The 22742-nt window shown below is 36.9% G+C and overlaps 1 protein-coding gene across 11 annotated transcripts in view; it reads right to left on the bottom strand.

Moving 5' to 3' along the window:
* Window positions 1-22742, bottom strand: part of drp2 (dystrophin related protein 2) — a 336153-nt gene that overhangs the window by 101104 nt on the left and 212307 nt on the right. For all 11 annotated transcript variants that reach the window (XR_012389521.1, XR_012389524.1, XR_012389523.1 and 8 more), the window contains 2 exon segments: window positions 12488-12644; window positions 3221-3341 (listed from right to left, as the gene is read on the bottom strand). Coding sequence is in view for 7 of the 11 variants with exons in the window: in XM_073921452.1 (XP_073777553.1) it covers window positions 3221-3341; window positions 12488-12644 (278 nt within the window). In the remaining 4 variants the exon portion in view is untranslated.

The following is a 22742-nucleotide window of genomic DNA, read 5'->3' on the forward strand; positions in this document are numbered from 1 at the left end:
CATTATTATGCAACAGGCTGTAATGACTGAACTTAGGAAAGTTTCCTGAGGTTGTGAATTAAAGCTAATAATGTGGTAAAAAATGTTCAGTGTCTTGCAAAGATTGATAATTTCACTTTAATGTATCACCATGAGCCACTTTTATTAAATTTGTTTGACTATCAGCAACCTTTAAAGAACTAAAGACAGATAATCCATTTGTAAAAAAAATACTATTGTAATTTGGTACAAAGCCCATAGATATCTTAAAGACCCCCAGTGCTTTCTTACTTTTTCCCTATTAGAGGCAATAATAATTTCAGTCCCGCTAAAAACGGTATGGGGTTTAAATTATGGATGAATAAGGTCATAATAAGATTAAAAGAACATGAAGACAATAAAATAATGTCATTTAAAAATCTTGTTGCAAAATTGAATATACCTCAAAAACACTTTTTAAAATATTTACAACTAAGAAATTTTATTTTTACACATTTAAAAAATTCAACACAGCTCCCCCCCAAGGTCATTATTGGAAACTCTTACAGGACAAGATTGTTCCGTCAAAGGACGAATTACACATTTATATAACATATTAAGAGAAAATCATAAAGAAAACTCTGACAATAAAAGACTAGCATGGATCCAAGTTAAAAAATAAATAAATATCCCAGTAGAGGATTTGAATATAATTTGTTCGAATGCACAAACAAATACATTAAATTCCCGTTTAAGATTGCTATAATATAATTGGGTAATGAAAACTTATATTACTCCTGTAAGATTAAGTAAATTCAACCCTAATATTTCTGATCTTTGTTTTAAATGCCAGAAGATACAAGGTACATTTGCTCATTGTGTGTGGAAGTGTGAGAATGTACAAAGATTTTGGGTGGAGGTGACTCAATATATTTCACAATTTATTTCCATACCAGTTCCTTTATGTCCTGGATTATGTATATTGAATATGTATGAAGACAGTTGTGCTTTGTCTACTAAAGAAAGAAAATTGATTGATTTATGTTTAATACAAGCCATTGTATTGCTTTATGTTGGAAAAATGTTAATCGCCCCTCCATTGGTTGAGAAACCTAATAACATGTTTGGCTCTTGAAAAGCTCACATCTACAATAAAGGAAAAAAATCCTCTGAATTATTTGGATTGTTTTTCCTAAGCCTGTCTGTGGTAAGTTTTGGTTATTATTATATAAAAAAACTCAATAAAGACATGTTATACAAATTAGTTTGGCTGCAAAAGATTTTTGAGAAAATTTTCATTTTGGAGTGAACGATCAATTTAATTATGACAAAGAAAAAGAAAGTGTTTTGGGTTTTACATTTAATTGAGGTTAAAAAAATAGCGATGTTGCTAAAATCAGAATGACACACATAATCAAGACGAATCTATGAAAACATGTCTTAATATCTTATGAAATGCTGTATTTTTGTTGAAAAAAAGGATATGTTTACTGAATTTAATTAAATCTGCATTATTATTTGTTTTTCAGCACAGTACTTTTGCCTCCAAGAACTGGCATGCTGTTGCCCAGACATAAGGCATCTGTTACATTTCATTAAAACAATGCAGAACATTTTCGCATAAATAAAACTTGCAATCTAAAAGCAAAAATTCAGTTGACTGAATTATTTTGAACCAGTCACTTATAACTTAAAGCATACTTCATACACAGCTGAAAAAAACACAAAAGTACAGGTATTCAACACATCTTTGCTACAAGGATGTATCCTTTCCCAGAGTAGGCACTTTTTGTCTCCAAAAAAAAAAAAGATTAATAAAAATGCCTATTAGCTATTTAAAATAAAGTACAAATTTCATTTTTGCTATTAGAATCTATTTTTTGCCATCTTCAGTAGTCTGTTGACGTTCCTTTTTCATAACTGTGAGAAAAAAAAGCCCGATTCAAAAACATTTCAATGTTTAATGTGAGAGTACATACATTATACACAGTGCTAGAAAAATCTGACAGCATCCATATACACTCACCGGCCACTTTATTAGGTACACCTTACTACTTCAGTACCGAGTTGGACTCATTTTGCATTCAGAACTGCCTTAATCCTTCGTGGCATAGATTCAAAAAGGTGCTGGAAAATTCCTCAGAGATTTTGGTCCATACTGACATGATGGCATCATGCAGTTGCTGCAGATTTGTCGGCTGCACATTCATGATGCGAATCTCCCGTTCCCCCACATCCCAAAGGTGCACTAATGGATTGAGTTCTGGTGACTGGAGGCCATTTGAGTACAGTGAACTCATTGTCATATTCAAGAAAACAGTCAGAGAAGATTCACACTTTATGACATGTTATCCTGCTAGAGGTAGACATCAGAAGATGGGTACACTGTGGTTATAAAGAGATGGACATGGTTAGCAAAAATAATCAGATAGGCTGTGGTGTTGAGACAACGGTACTAATGGGCCCAAAGTATTATACCACCACCACCAGCCTGAACCATTGATGAAAGGCAGAATGGATCCATGCTTTCATGTTATTGATGCCAAATTCTGACTCTATCATCCTAATGTCGCAGCAGAAATTAAGACTCATCAGACCATTTTCCAATGTTGTATTGTCCAATTTTGATAAGCCTGTGCCAATTGCAGCCTCAGTTTCCTATTCTTAGCTGAGAGCAGTGGTTTTCTGCTGCTGTAGCCCATCCGCCTCAAGGTTGGACATGTTGTGTATTCAGAGAAGCTGAATACCTCAGTTGTAACGAGTGATTATTTGAATTACTGTTGCCTTTTTTTATCAGCTTGAACCAGTTTGGCCATTCTCCTCTGACCTCTGGAATCAACAAGCTATTTGCGCCCACAAAACAGCCGCTCACTGGATCGTTTCTCAGAGGATTCTCTGTAAATCCTAGAGATGGTTATGCGTGATAATCCCAGTGGATCAGCAGTTTCTGAAATACTCAGTTCAGCCACATTCAGATCGTAGATCATCTTGACCATGTCTACATGCCTTAATGCATTGAGTTGCTGCCATGGGATTGGCTGATTATAAATTTCCATTAATAGGCAGTTGGACAGGTGTACCTAATAAAGTGGCCAGTGAGTGTATTATGCACATACCGTTTTGATTGCAAAGTTGACATTAAATGCACTGCATGAATACCCTTGAGTACGCATAAAAAACCATACCAATCATACATAAATATCAAACATCATCATTATGCTTGGTCAAATGTATTTACAAATGATAGGACTAAGGAACGAACCTTTGCCATCAGGTAACGTTTCCTCAGGCTCTTGGAAAGGGTGTTGTGCCAGGAAGGTCTGAGCCGACTCCAACACTGAGTAGATGTAGGGCCCTCTGGATTTGACATCTTCCATGAAAGCCTGCACACAAGAGCAGATGTTTACAAGTGCGTCACGCTGACATGATCAAACACCATGCATAGGCATTGACATGAAAGCAGCCTTGCTGACACAAATAAACAGCCTTGAAACATCCATCAAACCGAGATGTCAATCCACTGAACTGAATTGAACTTGCCATTGAAATTTACATAAGTAAACATTGACAGATTATCCTTATGGGAAATCTCATGTCACTGAGATTCTTACAATATTCTTCCCTCTGTTTTGTCCACATAATGAAACCCAGTGATTTTCTAACCAGGATTAAACTCTAATGAGGCATCCTTTGATGAGTCATACAACACGAAAGCGAGTAAATGATGCCCTTTTTTATATTTGGGTAAACTATGCCTCAGAGGCTGTACTAAAATACATTTAGACGGTTTTGTTTTTATATTTACGATTTAATGAAGGGTTCTTAATGTGGTTATGTGAAGCTCAAATCAAAAATAAACTATATATTTATATAATATATATAATATATATAAGTTCATATATATATGAACTTTATACATTTAATCATTTCTTGTGCCATTTTAAATGTACAGTTGAAGTCAAAATGATTAGCCCTCCTGTGAATTTTTATTTCATTTTCAAATATTTCCTAAGTGATGTTTAACAGAGCAAGACATTTTCACAGTATTTACTACAATATTTTTGTCTTCTGGAGAATGTTTCAATTGTTTTGTTTTGGCTAGAATAAAAGCAGTTTTTAATTTTTACAAAACTTTAGGGTCAAAATTATTAGCCCTCTTTGTCAGGATTTTGCCACTTCGGTCTTGTTAATTCTTGTTTTGGTGGCAGAGTTCAGAAGCTAGTCTTGTCTTGTCTTGTATGTCATGCTCGGTTTGAGATTTCTCGGGCCGGGCACTCACCCTGTATTGTTCTGTGTCTCATCATTGTTGTGAATGTGCGATTTCCTGAGTGAGCTGCATGTTCGTGTCTTTGTAGAGAGGAGGTTCGGTTCACGTGTGCTCACTTGCTCTCATGTTTGTGTGTTTTGTCTGTTTTATTCTCAGTGCCTCAGCGTCTAGTTGTTTCGGTTTTGGTTGGCACTGGGATTGGAACACGCACGTTGCATGTGTGAGTGCACGGTAAGTGTTTTTTTATTAATCGTGGACTCATGTCTTGCATCTCGTCTTGGTGTTTTGTCAAAGCACATGGCTCGGTGTTTACATTGTGGCCACGTGCTTTAATGTTGTGTTTCATGTGAACACACGGTTAATGAGTTCTCTCCTTGGCTGCGTGTTCTAGTCCTATTTTACGTGAGCACATGGCTTGTGTTGTCTTTTTGTGTCATGTGTTCTACTGTCTATTGTCTAGTCCCACCCTCCTTGTTAACCCATTATTAGTTCATTCAGTTCAGCTGTTTGTTTGTTAATTTTTTATCCTTATAGCTCCCTCTTGTCTGGTCTCCTGTGCCAGTTCGTCATCAATGCTTCTCCTGCCTTCCTGTTCCAGTCCTGCTGTGTCCTGCCTTGCCAGCTCAGTCAAGTTTTTTGCCTTTTGTTAATGATTTCCCCCATTGGGGTAGTTTGTTTTTGCTGTTGATTTCATTTTATAATTAATAATTACTCATTTATTTTCCTGCATTTGAGTCCTTGCTCCTTTCCCTTCCAGAAACGTGACACTCTAAAGCAATATTTTTTTGGTATTATCTACAGAACAAACCACTTTTATACAATGATTTGCCTAACTATCCTAACTTGCCTAGTTAACCTACAGTAGTTAAGTGTCACAGTTCATATATCTGTGTTCTCCTTATGTTGTTATGTCTGTCACATGGCTGGCAGTGTTTGTTTACCTTTCCTTGCCAGCGTGCGTTCCAGTCAGCTGTATTTATTGGTACTAATAGGCCCAATGTGTGCCGAAAAAAATATCCCCCACACCATTACACCATCACTACCAGCCTGAACCATTGATAGTGTCTGCCACGGGCCAATCTCCATTTTCCCACTCTGGAATCCAAAGTCGCGGTCCTCTCTATGCTCACGAATTTGTCCAGAGGTGCCATCGCACTTGGAGACAGGCCAGATTATCCCTACTCTGGGTGGGTTATTGCACCAAGGCTAACGCCGATCACCACTGGTCTAAGCCTCCCGTTTACGTTGTCGGTCAAAAAGTGTGGCTTTCATCCAAGAACATTCCTCTCTGGACCATTTGTAATAAGCTTGCTACCAAATTTATTAGTCCATTTGTTGTCACTAAAATCATTAGTCCAGTGGCAGTTTGCCCCAAATTGCCTCCGACGTACTGGAGAGTTCATCCCGTTTTTCATGTTTCCAAATTAAAGCCCGTTTTTCATACGGCAATTAACCCGTCTTTTTCCGTCCCCCCGTTCTAGACTCAAGAAAGAGGGGGCACGGATTTCAGTACTTGGAGGACTGTGATGGTTACGGTGTAGAGAGAAGTAGGGTATCTGCGAGAGACATATTGGATCATTCTCTTATTGATGATTACGATCACCAAGTAAGATCTCCTAAGAATGACAGGAGACGCTGTTAGGAGGAGGGGTACTGTCACGGTTTATATATCCGTGTTCTTCTTTTGTTGTTATGTCTGTCGCATGGCAGTGTTTGTTTACCTTTCCTTGACAGTGTGCGTTCCAGTCAGCTGACTAATCAGTGGGGTCACCGGCAACTTATTATTGAGACCTTCTTAAGGATTCTGTTTCTCACCCTTCAGCAATTATGTTTGTTCCTGTGTTTCAGGTCTCGTTCTGTTGTCCCCCAGGACTTGTGAGTTATCTTGCGTCCCATGCTACCGGAGTTACCGTCAGCCATTGTTCCTTGTATATTGTACCAAGCAATTCAACTAATAAACTTTTACTTGCATTTGGATCTGTTTACATTTTATCCCTGTCACAGTCAAGCCTTTAAACAAATTTAGCCAAATACTAGGATATTGAAAAATATCTAGTCAAATATTACGTACTGTCATTATGGCAAAGATAAAATAAATCAGTTATTAGTTAATTAGTTATTAAAACTATTTTGTTTAGAAATGTGTTGAAAAATCTTTTCGTTAAACAGAAATTTAAAAAAATATATATACAGGGAGCTAATAATTCAGGAGGGCAACTAATTCTGACTTCAACTGTATTTCTCCCTCACATAAAAATCATTTATTTGGATGATCCAATAGATGACTATTCATTTGATCTTTTTTTATTACCAAAGGAATTACCCAGCATCCAGATTATGGATACTAAGAAATATTTGGAGCTCTTCTCAATAGCATGTACCATGTCCTTGAAACCTCCACCCACATTTGCACAAACTGAATTAGCTATCAAGAAACTGTAAATCGAAATCACACAGCTAAAAATAAAAATGAACTGCCGGGCAGCTGGAATCAAGAGGTCTCCTGAGGGGTCTTTGTGAAAAGCTTGCCCTCTTGTCCGCGTCTTGCTATTCTATGTAATAACCGAGGCCTGAAAATGTTTTTTATTCCACTCAGTGTGAAACTTTAATAGTAGCTAAACTTCATCCTCCAGAGGTCTTTGGCTGAGTGAACAAAAATAAAGACTTAAGATCACTCGTGTATTAATTATAAATTTGTTGGAAAAGCTGTAAGAAGTGGATCTTTTTGTCTTTTTGGATCTCTCCTGTTTCTCTTAATCAAGTGAATGATGGTGTCTATTTAGTGTTTGAAGACTCGGGGGATGAACTTATGATTTGACTTTAAGGACAAGCCTCAGCATACATTTTAAAACAGCAAACGTTTTAAAGCAAACAACACACCCAACATATTTAAATCTATCAACAAAACCTGAAAGAAATTATCAGAGGGGAAGACAAAAAGAGTCTGATATAAAAACGCAGAGGAAGAAATCCACTTATGATCAATTATTTAATTTTCTTAAAACGCTGTAATTCTCTGCAGAGCAGCATATATGATTTTGCTCCCTTCTTTGTCAGAAAAGTTTTAGAGCGATGTGGCACATTGGGAACACGATCAGGGTGAATTAGGGGAAAAGAGAACAGTATGTGACAGGTGGAATGAGCGAGGATAGGCTGTGCATATGCGCATGTGCTTATTGCATTAAGAGCAAAAAAAATGGAGAAATAAAGCACCAAGTATACTTCGTTTTTATGCGCATACATTAGTGTATGCACTAATGCATGCAATCCAATGACAGCCTTTCATATTACTTTCCATGTGATTGTATGCGAGAACTGCACCATAGACAGATGAACCCTTGTCCAGTGTCTGTCTTTTTCTCTTCAAAAGTTATGAGCAACAAAAAATGTCCTAATTTAGTTCGGATGATTCATACTTGAGTTCATTTTCCCTTTTAGTCTGGTTCATTTGGGCACTAAAAGCAGACCACCTCTTCAAGAAGGTCCTGATACGCTTTCAAAATTAAATCCGAAGCAGTTAGTTTGTGTTGGAAACATGATCTGGACCCGAACAGACCCAACTGCAAAAAGTACTGTGCATTACGGGAAAACAACTTGTGCTAGAAGAGATACAGCTGTGGCCAGAAGTTAATAGAAATTATTGATATTATTTATTAATTGTATTATATTAACATCTACCCATATCCAAACCACAAGCAAACACAGTAATGTAAAAACATTATTCAGTATTATTCACATTTGTATTCATATTCAGTATTATTCATATTATTTATTAAATTACCCATTGAGTTACCCAGTACTGTGTTGCAGCTGGAAGGGCATCTGTTGCGTAAAACATATGCTGGAATAGTTGCCAGTTCATTCCTCTGTGATGACCCCTGATAAATAAGGAACTAAGCTGAAGGAAATTACCCATTGCATTGTAATTTATTAACGCCTACTCCAACGCCATCTCTAAACCAAACCCACACAGTAAGGCCCCATTCACACGGGGCGTCAGCTTCAACGCTTCTTATTCTCTTTGAATAGGTAACGTCAGGCGTTGCCGAACTGCATTGTAGATCCATCTGCGCCGCTTCAGAGGTGTTGCTCGTTGCAGAAGTTGGGACTTGCTCAACTTTTCAGGCGCCGATGGAAGCGTCAGCCAATCAGATCGCTGTATGCAAATACACCAGCGCAGAGAGTGGCCTATTGCTGACTAATTTTATTGGCTGACACTGCTATGACGATCATGTCAGCCCCAACTTCAGACACGCCCTCTGTCAAGCGTTGACGCTGAAGCCCCGTGTAAATGCTGTGTAATGCACATAAATTGTATGCAGAGTTATAAAAATCATTCTGGGATGTGCATATAATGTCCTAATGACAAAATTGTGTTACCTGCACTAATAAAACAACCTAAAATTTCCCAAATTTTAAGATCACTGTCTAGTCCTATTTGATGTAGTTCTAGCAGAAGTAAAAGAGACTTTTTTAGAAGGTTTTATAAATTATTAATCACAAAAATGTGTTTGTGTTAAAAAAGAACAAATTAATACTTATTTGAAAAAAAAAACAGATCAAAATGAAATAACACATTCAGATTCCCCCCAATTATTGGTTAATAAGCAGCTGAAATTTCTTTAAATACCTGAAAAAATCTATTATAGGTAACCTGACAGCTGAACAATTCTCACAAATGTGTGACTTGCTGTTGTAACCTTCTAAAATTTCATCTGTAATCTTTCTTCTTGCTACAATTATTGTTGTTCAATTTTGATCACTCTGTTTTCTACAAAAAGTGAATAACATACTGTGAGTGAGCCTCAAGCACAATTGCTTCCCTGTTTTCATGTAAATTCTGAATGTAAAATCCCAGCGAAAAACAGATAAATTCAAAGAAAAACCCCAGCTCTGTTAATACACACAGGATCATTAACATGCATGACCATGATTGGCTACAATGTTTTCCAGTGAGATTACAACAATATTAGTATTTCACTTATTTTAAAGTCTATTAAGGCTTGTGTTATACTGTGTTTTGTTTTGTTTGTTTTGTAGAAGCACCTTGGTTATTTAGTAAAACTCTGTTCTAGTAGCATACTGTAAATACAAGTTAAATTTCTTCATTTTTTAAATGATGAAGACTACATTACTTTGATCAACTGTTTATAAATAGCTTTCTACTTTTGATCTCAACTATAAATGCATACCCTAGCATACAAGTAAAGTGATGTATATTTTTGGCAGAAACAAGTGAGAGCCAAGAAAAGGACAGTGAGTTGCAGGCCTTTTAATTTGGAGGCTGATTTCTCAATGTGTCAGTCACAGAGAAAAAGATCTCTCTCTCTCTCTCTCTCTCTCTCTCTCTCTCTCTCTCTCTCTCTCTCTCTCTCTCTCTCTCTCTCTCCTCACAGTACTGCTTTTCCCCCCTGCTTTATTCAGCTGACAGCACTGGAAATTGGTGCTAAGATGGAAACAGTATCCTGCAGTAGTACAGGACCAATTACAAGGCGTCTGTTTATCTGGGAGAGTGGGTTTGTAAACTGGGAGAAAGAACATGTTTGAATGCTAAATTTAATGTGTGTGTGCAGGAGAGTGGTACATATTTAAAGCCAGAACTCACCTAAAATGACAAATCGCTCATCATTTTTAAACCCAAATGACACAAAATCCTGACATCCACCCCTGCTTTTCTTGGTTCATCTGAGTTTCTCTGCAAAGTAGTGATGTGATCCATGAACGAAGCTTTGTTTTGAGTCAGATCACTTCAATGAATCAGGTAATCCATTTCTGTAATTCCCTCACATACTGATTAAAGTCAATCACTGATTCAATCTTTTTTATGAGTAAGAAATGAAAATCTAGATTTATTTCTCAAACAAAATTTACATGATTAATATTTTGTGTTTTTAGGTTCATTTTGAGATACCCAGATAGTGATTGTACAGGTGCCATAGATTGAAAATTTGCGTATACTTATAAGGATAGCTACATAATACAACTTCGGTACATGGAATTGACAGACCATATGCCTCGAACACGATTGTTTCCTTGCTGTCGTGTAAATTTTAAGTGTAAAATCCCAGTGAAAAACAGGCCAATACAAACAAAAACCCCAGCTCTGATGATCCACATAAGATTAGAAATATATATACACATGATTGGCTACAATGTTTCTCAGTGAGATTACAACAATATTAGTATTTAGCCTATTTTTAAGTTTAAGCTTGTGTTAACTGGGTTTGTGGTACTTTTATTTTTAAAACGAGACCGACATTAAGCCTTATTCGCACTATGAGCACCTTGCAGTGGCAAATCGACAAGCAAGTGTTTATTTCAACAGAGAGTGAGCAACTTCCGTCGACCATCGTCTATGCCAGGGGTGTCCAAACTCAGTCCTGGAGGGCCGGTGTCCTGCAGAATTTAGCTCCGACTTGCCTCAATACACCTGCAAGGATGTTTCTAGAAAGCCTAGTAAGAGCTTGATTAGGTAGCCCAGATGTGTCTGATTGGGGTTGGAACTAAACTTTGCAGGACACCAGCCCTCCAGGACAGAGTTTAGACACCCCTGGCCGAGAGATAGTGACTTTTGGTGACCTCTGTTGACAGCGAGCATTGGGTGTATGGAGCGATGCGACAAAGTTGAGAATCCTTCAACTTTATGCAAATGAAGAACAAATTTATTGAGCGACAGCCAATAGGAGCACCAGTAGAGTTCACATGATCCTCTCTCAGCTCATCAAAGCCAGTTGTAAGAATGCAAACTACAGATTATTATAATAAGCAAATGTTAGTTATGTGCTTATGCAAGTCCAAATGCTTACACATTGCTTAATACACACAGAATGTACAGCAATACACAAATATCTTTACATATGAAAAAACATTAAAGGATTCAAATGTTCTATATAAATATAAAAATCACTACCTCTATGAATTCCTCATCTCAGGGTTTTTTTTTCAGTTTATTCATGATAATTTGCATTTGTATAATGTTATTATTATTATTATTATTATTATTCATTATTATTATTATTATTACTATTTATATGTATATTTATATTGGTTTTAATAAAAACAAGTTTAGATTTGCCTATCTGTCAGGTTTTGGAGACAAACTCATCACCATAGGGCATAAGAATAGGACGTGTATTTGGATTTAACTCCAAGTTTTTTGACCACTCTTCATTATTATTGTTCATTTATTCGTTTTCTGGACATTACAACTGAATTTAGAAATAGTTTTGAAACAAATTTTCGAGCTTAACAAACTAAAAGAAATATGTAAGTTAATGGATGTCTTCAGTGGAGTGGGTACAACATCGTTTCCTTATCGACGAAAGTAAAGGAGTAAAAGTAAAAAGAAAGTAAAGAGACTGAATGGAAGAGGCTTGTTCTTAATCCTAACGCTGTAGATGGTCTGTTTAACTCTTTTTTCGCAAGTGAAGCATTCAGTTTTTCCACTTACAAAGTCCACCTTGTAAAAAGCAAATGTGCCATGGCGTGATGCAACTGACTCTTAAAAGGAATGGGAGATGAGACTGATTGGTTTAATGCATGTTATGTTCAAAACACACCCATGACTCATTAAGAAAATGAGCCCAACCCTGTTAGACCATGCGCCACGGCACAAACTGTATTTTTCAGTCCTTAAAATAACAATAGTAAATTCAGACATGCCGTTATTGCTTTTGCACCATGCGCTTTAGACTTTGTGCTTAGATTGTTAAAACAGAGCTCTGAGTCTGTTACAAACGACTTACCTTTGACCTATTCAGCTGTGTGAAAATGCAGAGTAGCTAACTTTAACTACTGAGTACAGGTTTGATAAATGATGGCAGTTTATTCATTCTGTCATTAATTGACTCTTTAATTGGACAAATAAAACAAGAATAATAGATCAAATAACACACATCTTAAACGACTAACTCCGAATGCATATTTTGCCTCCTCTGTTCTTTTTGTTCTATTAATTGTTGATCTCTTTGTGAGTTATAAACAGAGGGGGGTTTCCGGTTTTCAATTAACATGTTTTATTCAGGTCTACTTTTGTATCTTGATAATGGATTCCGAGGCTTTTTATTAACTTACAGGTGGGTGGGCTCGGATATTTAATGTCATCCCTTCTGAGCTCCTGCTGCCATATTGCAGTCTTAAATATTGAATTGACTCTGTTATGTTGATAGATGACAAGATTAACCGTGTTCAAGCGCAAAGTCAGCAAGAGAAGAGATATGCTAATGCGAGGGAAGACAGCATGAGTGAGTGTGTTCAGCCAACCTGGTGAAACTCCCGCTGGTGCTGCACTGCCCCGACGTCTCCTCCGATGGGCAGCTGCTCGGACAGCTCCTCGTCTTTAGCTGTCAGCCATTCGATGATCTCCTGTAGGGACAGCTGGAGCTTCCCGCTGTTGTCCGAAAAGGCCTCAAGCCGTACCCTGCCAACACAGCAAACGACAGGCCGCCACAGGGCACGGGCCCATGGTCAAACTTAGACAGCACTGAGATCACAGCACTAAAGGAATGAAATGAAAAAACATCCATATATCTACAGTCTAGGGACATACTCTTAAGGCACCTTGTCACCATTTCAGTTTTATTATTTCTAAGGGTTTCAGAATGTTATTCCCTGCTGAAACATACTGAGACAACAGCATATATTATAGTGAGACAACAGCATATGTAGGCTTCACCAGAATGTCTACTTAAAAACATATACAGCAGAAAAAAAATACAATTATATGACAAAAAGTCCAGACAACAAATGTTTTATTTTATATTTATAGCTTTTTTAGTTATACAAAGTTTAACTTAACATCTTTTGTCAGTTTGAATGATGTACAGTTGAAGTCAGAATTTATTAACCCTCTGAATTATTAGCCCCCCTGGTTATTTTCCCCCCAATTTCTGTTTAACGGAGAGATTTTTTTCAATACATTTCTAAACATAACAGTTTTAATAACTCATTTCTAATAACTGATTTATTTTATCTTTGCCATGATGACAGTAAAGAATATTTTACTAGATATTTTTTAAGACACTTCTATAGAGCCTAAAGTGACATTTAAAGACTTAACTAGGGCAATTAGGTAAACTGGGCAGGTTAGGGTAATTAGGCATGTTACTGTATAACGATGGTTTGTTCTGTAGACTATCGGGGGGAAAAAAATTGCTTAAAAGGGCCTAATAATTTTGACCTTAAAATGGTGTTTACAAAATTAATAACTGCTTTATTTTAGACAAAATAAAGCAAATAAGACTTTCTCCAGAAAAAAAAATATTATCAGACACACTAATTTCCTTGCTGTGTTAAACATCATTTTGGGGAGTAATAATTCTGACTTCAACTGTACATTCATGATGACCAGAAAAGATCAGTTGATTCAACAAAAGCTTTTAGGCAACACTTTTTTTTTTTTTTTACAGAGAATAAATATAAATAAATGCTGTATTTATACGCTGTATTTATGTATATTTGTACACATGTAAATACTGTACTTTTTAAAAACTTTTTTGATTTTAGATATAAAAGATATACTTACTCCCAGGGCCGTTAATATCAAGGTTCTAAGTATATTTTAAGTATATTTAGCCACACCATGTTGGTGTTTCGTAACATCTAATTTTTACAAGGTGGCTCGCTAGCCCAATTTTCAACTCCCAACCTGGAGGACCAGGACAAAAAACCACATACATTACAGACAATTAAGCTAACCCAATTCACCTAGCGCATGTCTTTGGACTTTGGGGGAAACCAGACTTTTGTCTTTGGGGGAAACCGGAGCATCTGGAAGAAACCAACGTGAACACGGGGAGAACATGCAAAGTCCACACAAAAATGCCAACTAAACCCAGCCAGGGCTCGAACCAGTGACCTTCTTGCAGTGAGGCGACAGCGCTACCCACTGTGCCACCGTGCCACTAATAAAAGCTACATTGTGTCAAAATGTATTCGTTCAAACCAAAAACTAAATCTGAAATCAATGGACACTTTAAATCTTATTTTAGAATTACATTTTTTTAATAATGTAAAATAGGCACCAAACAATCAATAAAACAATACTCTCAAAAACACTACAGTAAATTCTTAACTTTTCAATTTAAAAAAAGAAAAAAATTGTATCAAATAAAAAGTAAGTACAAATTTGTTTATTCTTTGGTTTGGATTTACTGTTATTTACTGTTTATTATTATTATATTTATATATATATATATATATATATATATATATATATATATATATATATATATATATATATATATATATATATATATATAATTATCATTATTAATCATAATAATACTTATGACTGTACATTGGTTTTACTTTGGTTTGGTTGTGTTGTAAAATTGTTACAAGATAACATGAAATAATAATAAATAAATAAAAAAAAAATTATTATTATTATTACAATTATTATTATTACTCTTATTGTTGTTGTTGTTATAAAATATACGACTGGTGCATTGGTTATATTTTATAATAACAAAAAACAAAAAATATATATTTTACAGCATTACATATGTAAATATTATATAAAACATTTAAAGAAACACCACAAACTACCTACATTACTACCCAGTAAGTCATAGCTTTAACTAAATAAAAAGCCCCGATCTTCAACCCTGGCATGTCAAAAGAAGAGTAATGCATAGCGAGCAGCAAAACACATCTCTGTGATGTCTCAGCATGTAATAAAACAGGAAAGCACGTCTCAACCCATTGCCCTGCATTTACATGGAGGAACTCATGGGACAAAATGTGATCTGTTTGCTGGAATCGCATTTTCACAACATGATAAATAAAATATAAGCGAGTCGTTTAGCCACCTGCCCACACAGACTGGAATTGTTTTCGAGACATTCAGGTTCTGTCGGCCTCCCAGCTGATGCTGCAGACAGGATTGAGAGAGAAGAACCTTGTGTTTTAATAACCCTCAGACTCCCAGCATGCAGCTGACACTAACAACTGCATTATTTCCAGCCCGTTATATATACATGCCACTCAAAACACACTGACAAACCTAGGGGAATACAGGGAGGGAAATAAACAACAGAAAACATACAGTATATTCATTTAAAGGGGACATGTATTTATGAGTGGTCGAGGCAAAGGGAAGAGGTGGATCTATGTGCAGATACTACACTATAAAAACAAATCTGTTAATTAACAGCGGCTGTATTTTGTGATTCACAAGAGTTTTATGTTTATTTGCGGTTGTGAATTGCAGTATGGAATTTTGATCTCTGCTCTGTCGACTTTTAATGTTGAAAATTCAACTACCGTTTAACAAAGTGACTTTAAATTCAATAAAGTTTATTTTTCCTTTATTTCTATAGCGCTTTTATAATGTAAATTGTGTCAAAGCAGCTTAACAGAAGTTTAAGTCAATTGCAAACGCCTTAGTCCAGTTTTCAGAGCTGCAGTTTAGTTTAGTTCAGTTCAGTGTGGTTTAATTTTCTTTGCTGAAAGTCCAGACACTGAAGAGCAAATCCATCAATGTGCAGGTCCACAAGTCCCAAACTGAGCAAACCAGTGGTGAGAAACAAACTTCACCAACTAACAAAAATGAAGAACAAAAAACCTTGAGAGAAACCAGGTTCAAGGTCCGTGCACACCGAGACGTTTTTGCTCGCGTTTTCCGTTAACGTTTAATGTATAAAGCGCGTGAATTTGATCGTGCACACCATCGTGCAAAACGACAGGCGCAAAAGCGTCATTTAAAAAAAAAAAAACGTGTTATGATAGTTTTTTTTTTATTTTAAGCGCCGCGTTAAAACCTTCTCCTTCAATCAGATTGACACTTTAGTTCACGTAGACAGAGCTGCTGAAGTTACAGCAAAGAGCTTAGAATGACCAAGAGGCGACACTCTAGTGTAATTTGGTAAACAGCCATTAATGTCATCGGCCATTTTGGAATGGAAACTCCAATAGAACAACAGCATATTATAAGTCTGTAAAATAAACTATTAAAAGTGCTGATGATTGTGATAATAAGTGTTGTATTGTCTTCTTTCAGGTTGTATCTCAGCTTTAATGTGATAAATAAATAAATAAAAAACAAAGCGGCTGCTTGCCATCGTGACAGTAGTAAGATCCAATGGACGGCCGATCACTTTCACTCCAAAATGCCGGAATTCAGGGCTGTTGCTGGGCGCTGCTTTTGAAATGGAACGTTCTATTGAGTGTCGCCTCTTGGTCGTTCTAAGCTCTTTGGTTACAGTAAACAGCACTTGGAGGCGCTCAAGCACAAAACTGTCAATGCAAGCACACATTGAAGAAGATGCCCAGAGGCGATATGAACGTGGAGCTTCTTATTGCTCTGCTGAGCAATAATAATTTCTTCATCGCTAGAGCTGAAGCTGCTGCTTGAACCATCTATGCTTGTTCGAGTCACTTGTAACTTTAACAACAAGCATGTGAACTTCCTCTCTTCCTCTTCTTCTGTGTTACAAGCGAGTGTCGGAAACTTAAAGTTGTGTAGCGCCATCTAACGTCAAGAAGGGATTTTGCATACTCTTCTGCTTGATGCCAGTGAAAATTGCGTGGGTTTGAATGCGGAAAAACATCTCGTAAAATGCTGACGATAAACTTACACGAAAAGCGTCGGGGTGTGCAGGAGCCTTTAATTGGACACGATCATTTCTCCTTTGGCCAAAACTAAACATTGTAGTAGTTTGAAATTACTAGAATGTATCAGAAAAATATATAGAGAAATAACTCTTTAAAATAACAACAAATGTACTGGCATATGATTACAAGGTTTTGTGCAGGAATATGCAACACCAACCAAGACAATATATCACCTTAAACTATAAACTATTATCACCTTAAACTATGTAAATAAAAGTAACTTTCTCAAACTTTTCAAGGGTAAAAGTTGTTGGAGGAAAGATCAAGGTCACATAATGCAATTCAAAAGCATAAATATATGGGGAAAAATAAAAAATAAAAATCATGAATCACAAAATGTGGAAAACTGCAAATTTTTTTACAGTGTACTAACTTTTTTAGACAAGACGGTAATAAGCTCAGGGTTTGCAGCGACATAAAAAAAAAAAAAAAAAAACAGATAAAATTTGGCAGAGGTAACAAGGGTTGTGTGTATACAGGTATATATATATATATATATATATATATATATATATATATATATATATATAAACACACAGGACAAGTTACTCATAACATACAGGCGTGTAAAAAATGCTGGGTTCCACACTATTCCTTCATGTTGTCCCAACACAAATCATTCATTCATTCCTTCTCTTTTCCGCTTAGTCCCTTTATAAATCTGGGGTCACCACAGCGGAATAAACTGCCAACTTTTCCGGCTTAAGTTTAACGCATGATCCAGCTGCAACCCATAACTGGGAAACATCCATAAACTCTCATCCACTCTCATACACTACAGACAATTTAGCTTAACCAATTCACCTGTACAGCATGTCTTTGGACTTGTGGGGGAAAACCCACGCCAATGGGGGGAGAACATGCAAACTCCACAAAGAAATGGCAAGTAACCCAGCCGAGGCTCAAGCAGCGACTTTCTTGATGTGAGGCGAACGTGATACCCACTACGCCATCGCGCAGCCTCTCAAAGCAAATCCTTTAAGTTATCTTTTAACTTAACAATTAAGTTGTGCACCAAAAACTCAAGAATTGTGTGGCTTCGGCTCATTTTAAAAGTAGTTTAAACAAGGAGCAGAAATCATTTTTGAGTAATACCCTTCCACTGAAGAAAGAAAAACCCACAGTGGTCACTGAAATAACTTCACTGTAAAAAAAAGAAAAAAAAAAAAAAGCTAAATGCTGTGCAAGCAAGTTGCCTTAAAATTTTAAGCCGAGTCAACTTTTTTACAGTGTTGAAACAGAAAAAGCAATGATACATCAGAAATTACAAAATGAAATGAAATTGAAAAATGAAAATAAATGAATGAATAAATACATGAATAAATAAGTAAGCAAATAAACAAACAAATAAATAAATAATAAAAAATAAATGAATAAATAAGTAAATGAAATAAATAAATAAATAAATAAATAAATAAATAAATAAATAAATAAATAAATAAACTGATGAAAATTAAATATTGATTTTAAAATGTGGTTCAAAAGAAGCATTAAATAATAAGCAAACTAATGAAACTGACCTGGACAAACTCAAGGATACCAACTAATCTGTCCGTGTCTGTGTACATGATAAAAATGTGATTTCAACCAGTTTGAGTGCTATAATCAAGTCCCTGGTGCATCTACCAACAAAGAAAGCACCATGGAAAACAGGCCAACCAACCAAGCGTTTCACCCAGCATGTGTAGAGTGACATAGGAAGGAGATATTATAATTGTCATCATAGCAGCAAACATTTTAAGGTCAATATCATTAGGCCTCTTAAGCAATGTCTAGAGAACAAACCACTGTCATACAATGATTAGCCTAATTACCCCCACTTGCCTAGTTAACCTAATTAATCTAGTTAAGCCCTTAAATTGCACTTTAAACTGAATACTATAATATCTTGAAATGCATCTAGTAAGATATTATGAACTGTCATCATGGCAAAGATAAAATAAATCAGTTATTTAAACTATTATGTTTAGAAACATGTTGAAAAAAAATTTCTCCGTTAAACAGAAATTGTGGGAAAGATATAAAAGAGTTTAAATTGATCCCCTATTATACATGAAATAGGGTCATATTCTGGTTTTGGGGGTCTCCAACAACAGTAATATGCATTGAAAAAACACTTTTATGGTCTTATAATCCGCATTTATTTTTATCTAAATTATCCAAGCGACTCCCATATGAATCGTTCAGTCATTCATTTGTTCCCAAACCCCTCATTAGCGCGAAGCTAAACTGCGCTGATTGGACCGATGACAGCCTGTTGCGATTGGTTGACAGCGTTCATCGCAAGACAGAGTGAAATGGCCACCATGGCTTATCAACAATATAGAAGTAGTCAGAGTGCAGAGTGTATGTGTGAGCATACCTGCCAACACTCCTGTTTTTCCTGGAAGGCTTCCGTATTTCAGACCCATCTCCAGCCACCCACCCATTTTGTTATTTATCCCAGAAAATTCCTATAATCTCAGCCACCCCCAAATCGCAGAGGCTGCCTGAAACACGCAGGCTGGGTTATAATGCTGAGGTATTTTTGCAAAAATAAACTTCAACCACTGACTCTTCACAGCCTCTTCTTTGGGTAGAGAAAACACAGTGTGTGTTTCCCTCACACTTCCAATAATATCCAGCTGACTTGATTAAACCGGGATTTGCAACAGGGTTTGTCTTCTTCTTTTTCTTTGCTACTGTGTTTGTGGGCGGGACCGCAGGTTTCAATTTTTCCGGGTTTGAAACAGCTAAAGACTCCCTATCAAGACGATTCATTTGAAACACTATGAGTTGACTCTTTTATAGATGAATCAATAGTTTTAAACACTGTCCACTTTCAGATTTAAGCCTTAGCTGGGCATTTCACTTCACTTAGAGCTGTGTTACACACTGCATGAAAGGTCATTTTCAAAAACCCATAATAAGGGTTCTTTAACACAAGGGCTAATATTTCTGACTTCAACTGTAGGTCTCCTTTAATATGAGCAAAATCCCTGCATCACGTGTTAACTGAATGTCCACAAGACATGGTAACAATCGGCAATATATTGCAAAGCTAATGCAGCAATGACCGCATTAAGTCATGGGTGAAGTATGTACCATTTTAGACTCGCACCAGGGACCTCATGTATCAACGCTGCGTACGCACAAAAACTTTGCGTACGCCAGGTTTCACGCTCAGAATGCCTCACGTTTGGATTTACTAAGGATGAAATGAACGTGGGAATGTGCGCAGCACCACACCAGCTTCATGGCTGGCATACGCACATTTTTTGTGCGTGTCTGTTTTATTTCCATTGGCGACTCCTAGAGGCAGTTGTGTAAGCGCAATTTGCAGCGGTCGCCTGTTTTCCCAAGGTAATCGGAGCTATCTACTGCACACACATTGCTATAAAGGCACCATCTGAAGATGAATTCATTTCCATTCAATAAATGTGCAAATAAAATATGATGCATATACTTATTAATGATTCCTACTTGTCTTTCTCGTGATAAACAATAGGCAAAATCTGATACGTAGCAGGGAAAAAAAGAAAAATGAGTTCATCAGACGCTGGATTCGAACCGAGTTCATGCTCTAACGTGTCAAAAAGTATGTCGTTGACATACTTTTTACGAGCTGCGCCACTAAGACTGTTCAGAATACCAAAACATTTTATACCTATAAATCACACTATTTCTTTTTTAAATCCACACAGTGCGATGTTCAGACCCAACTGTGTTAACCGCATCAGCTAAACTCTCAAACTCTATTTTTTTTCTTTTGTTGTTAATTCCGGAGAACAAACTTGCAAATAACACCGTTTTCCTCCGATCTACCTCTGAAAGGAGCACCTCCAATTCACATTCTGTTCAAAGTTTCTCTTTTTGCTTGCTTTTGCCATTGCTTTTCGTTGGGTTTTGCCAAAGTAGAGTCATTAGCATATTCATACGGGGGAGGAGGCAGGGAGGGGTTTTGCGCTCGTGTATGTTGTGCTCAGTTTCACGTTCAATCAGATGTACAAAAGAATATGCGTGGGATTCGGCGTACACACTGTTTCATACATCTGAATTTTTTTCTGCGTACAAACATTTACAGCTTTGTGCGTACGCAATGTTTTAGTATGATTTCCACGCAAGTCTTCGTACATGAGGCCCCAGGCCATTTAGGTTAGTCACATGATAATGGTGCACCAAGACAACGTAGAGCATTTACCTATTTGTGTCAGTACTGTGTTTTTGTTTTAAGGAAAACAAATTCATTTCCATCTCACTGTATTTTCAGGATCCTGACTTCTTTTCTATTTTAACAAGATGCTCCGGCTCTGCTGATAAAAAGCGGCCTCACAGCATGAAGCTGCTTCGCTGTAGGTTTGCTGCTGTTAGAGGTGTGGGTAGTGTTAGATTTGCAGCACACATATAGCTTTGAATTCTAGATAAAAAAGAACTATCTTTTGGAGCTCATCTCAGCAATATTTTCCTGGGTCACTATTATGTTTCTTGGCTTCAGGTGTGCTTTCACACAGATTTTACTGGTATTCTTCTGTGCTATTCTCCTAAATAGCTTATAAGGTGGGTTTCTATTTAAATATTATTATTTTATGGTGAAAATCTGGATATAAATGGAAATAAAACTATTAAAATACAGTCATGTAAATAATTAGGACCCCCTATGAAAGCCTGGGTATTTTGTAAGGTTTAATTAATCAAATGGTTATTTAGGGTGCTTTCACATCTGTGGTTCGGTTCATTTGGTCCGGACCAAGGGCAACAAATAATGCACTGTAGCATTTTTCTGCAGTATTTGGGTGCTTTTCACACCAAACTGATTGTTTTGGTCTGAACCAGTCAAAAAAAATCCACATCACCCATTGGCTAGATGTTATTGAACAGATTTTCTAAACTTCTTTTCGATTGGTCAGAATTAACACTATGACAAATGGAACTCCCACAAGTAAACAAATCGGCAGATACAAAATGTGTCTTTTTACTATGGAGGGACGACTGTGCTGACTGGTTGTATCCCTGGTTATAGTATACTATATTGTTTGTATACATCACTTTAGACAAACTATATAATTTGAGAATGAAGCACTGCTGCAGCTGGAAAACAATGTTATTAATGCATTGCAAATGGCGAAGGTGCATAGCAAGTCACTTCAGGAGAAGGTGTGAATTAATGTCAAGAGTTCACACTTAGCTGATGATTGGTAAGCTAGTTTGGCATGCTCTTCCGGGAGAGAGCCCTGAGCTCATAAGATCCTCGAGCCCGGGGCTCCCTCCCGTTTGCAGGGTGAGAGGGGAATTTGAGCTCAGTTAGATCTCGAGAACTTGGTTTAGTCAATTTACATATGTCTCATGTTTTGGACTGTGGGAGGAAACAGGAGGACCCGGGGAAAACCCACGCGAGCACGGGGAGAACATGAACTCCACACTGAAATGCCAACTGGCCGGGTAGAGACTCGAACCAGAGGCATTCTTGCTGTAAGGCCACACTGCTAGCCACTGGGCTGCTGTGCTGCCCTATAGAAAAAAAAGAGGAGGAGAGGGGGTGGAAGGGGGGATTCTTCAAGATGAAGATGACTAAAGGTAAGATACTTGGTTATTTATACTGAGTTACGAATCGTCTGATTGGTGGTTCGAACATTAGCTTGACTCAGGGCCAGCCGTGTCAATCATAAGCATGTGATTCTCTCAAAATTAGTTTATAAATAATCTTTGCTTAGCTAAACTGCGACATCGTCATCTTCCGGAAATATCATCAATGATCCATCAGCTTTCCCTCTCTCTCTGTTTAAAATTGTTGGTAAAGCGCTGTCAACAAATATTTTTCCTCCACATTATATTATGCACATCGCTTCGTACTACGGCAGATGTAGCTTTTTGCGGTTAGGCCTGTTTTAGTTTGGATCATGTTCTCACCACAAACAAACCACTC

This window comes from Danio rerio, chromosome 14 (assembly GCF_049306965.1).
Source record: "Danio rerio strain Tuebingen ecotype United States chromosome 14, GRCz12tu, whole genome shotgun sequence".
NCBI classification, from domain to species: domain Eukaryota; kingdom Metazoa; phylum Chordata; class Actinopteri; order Cypriniformes; family Danionidae; genus Danio; species Danio rerio.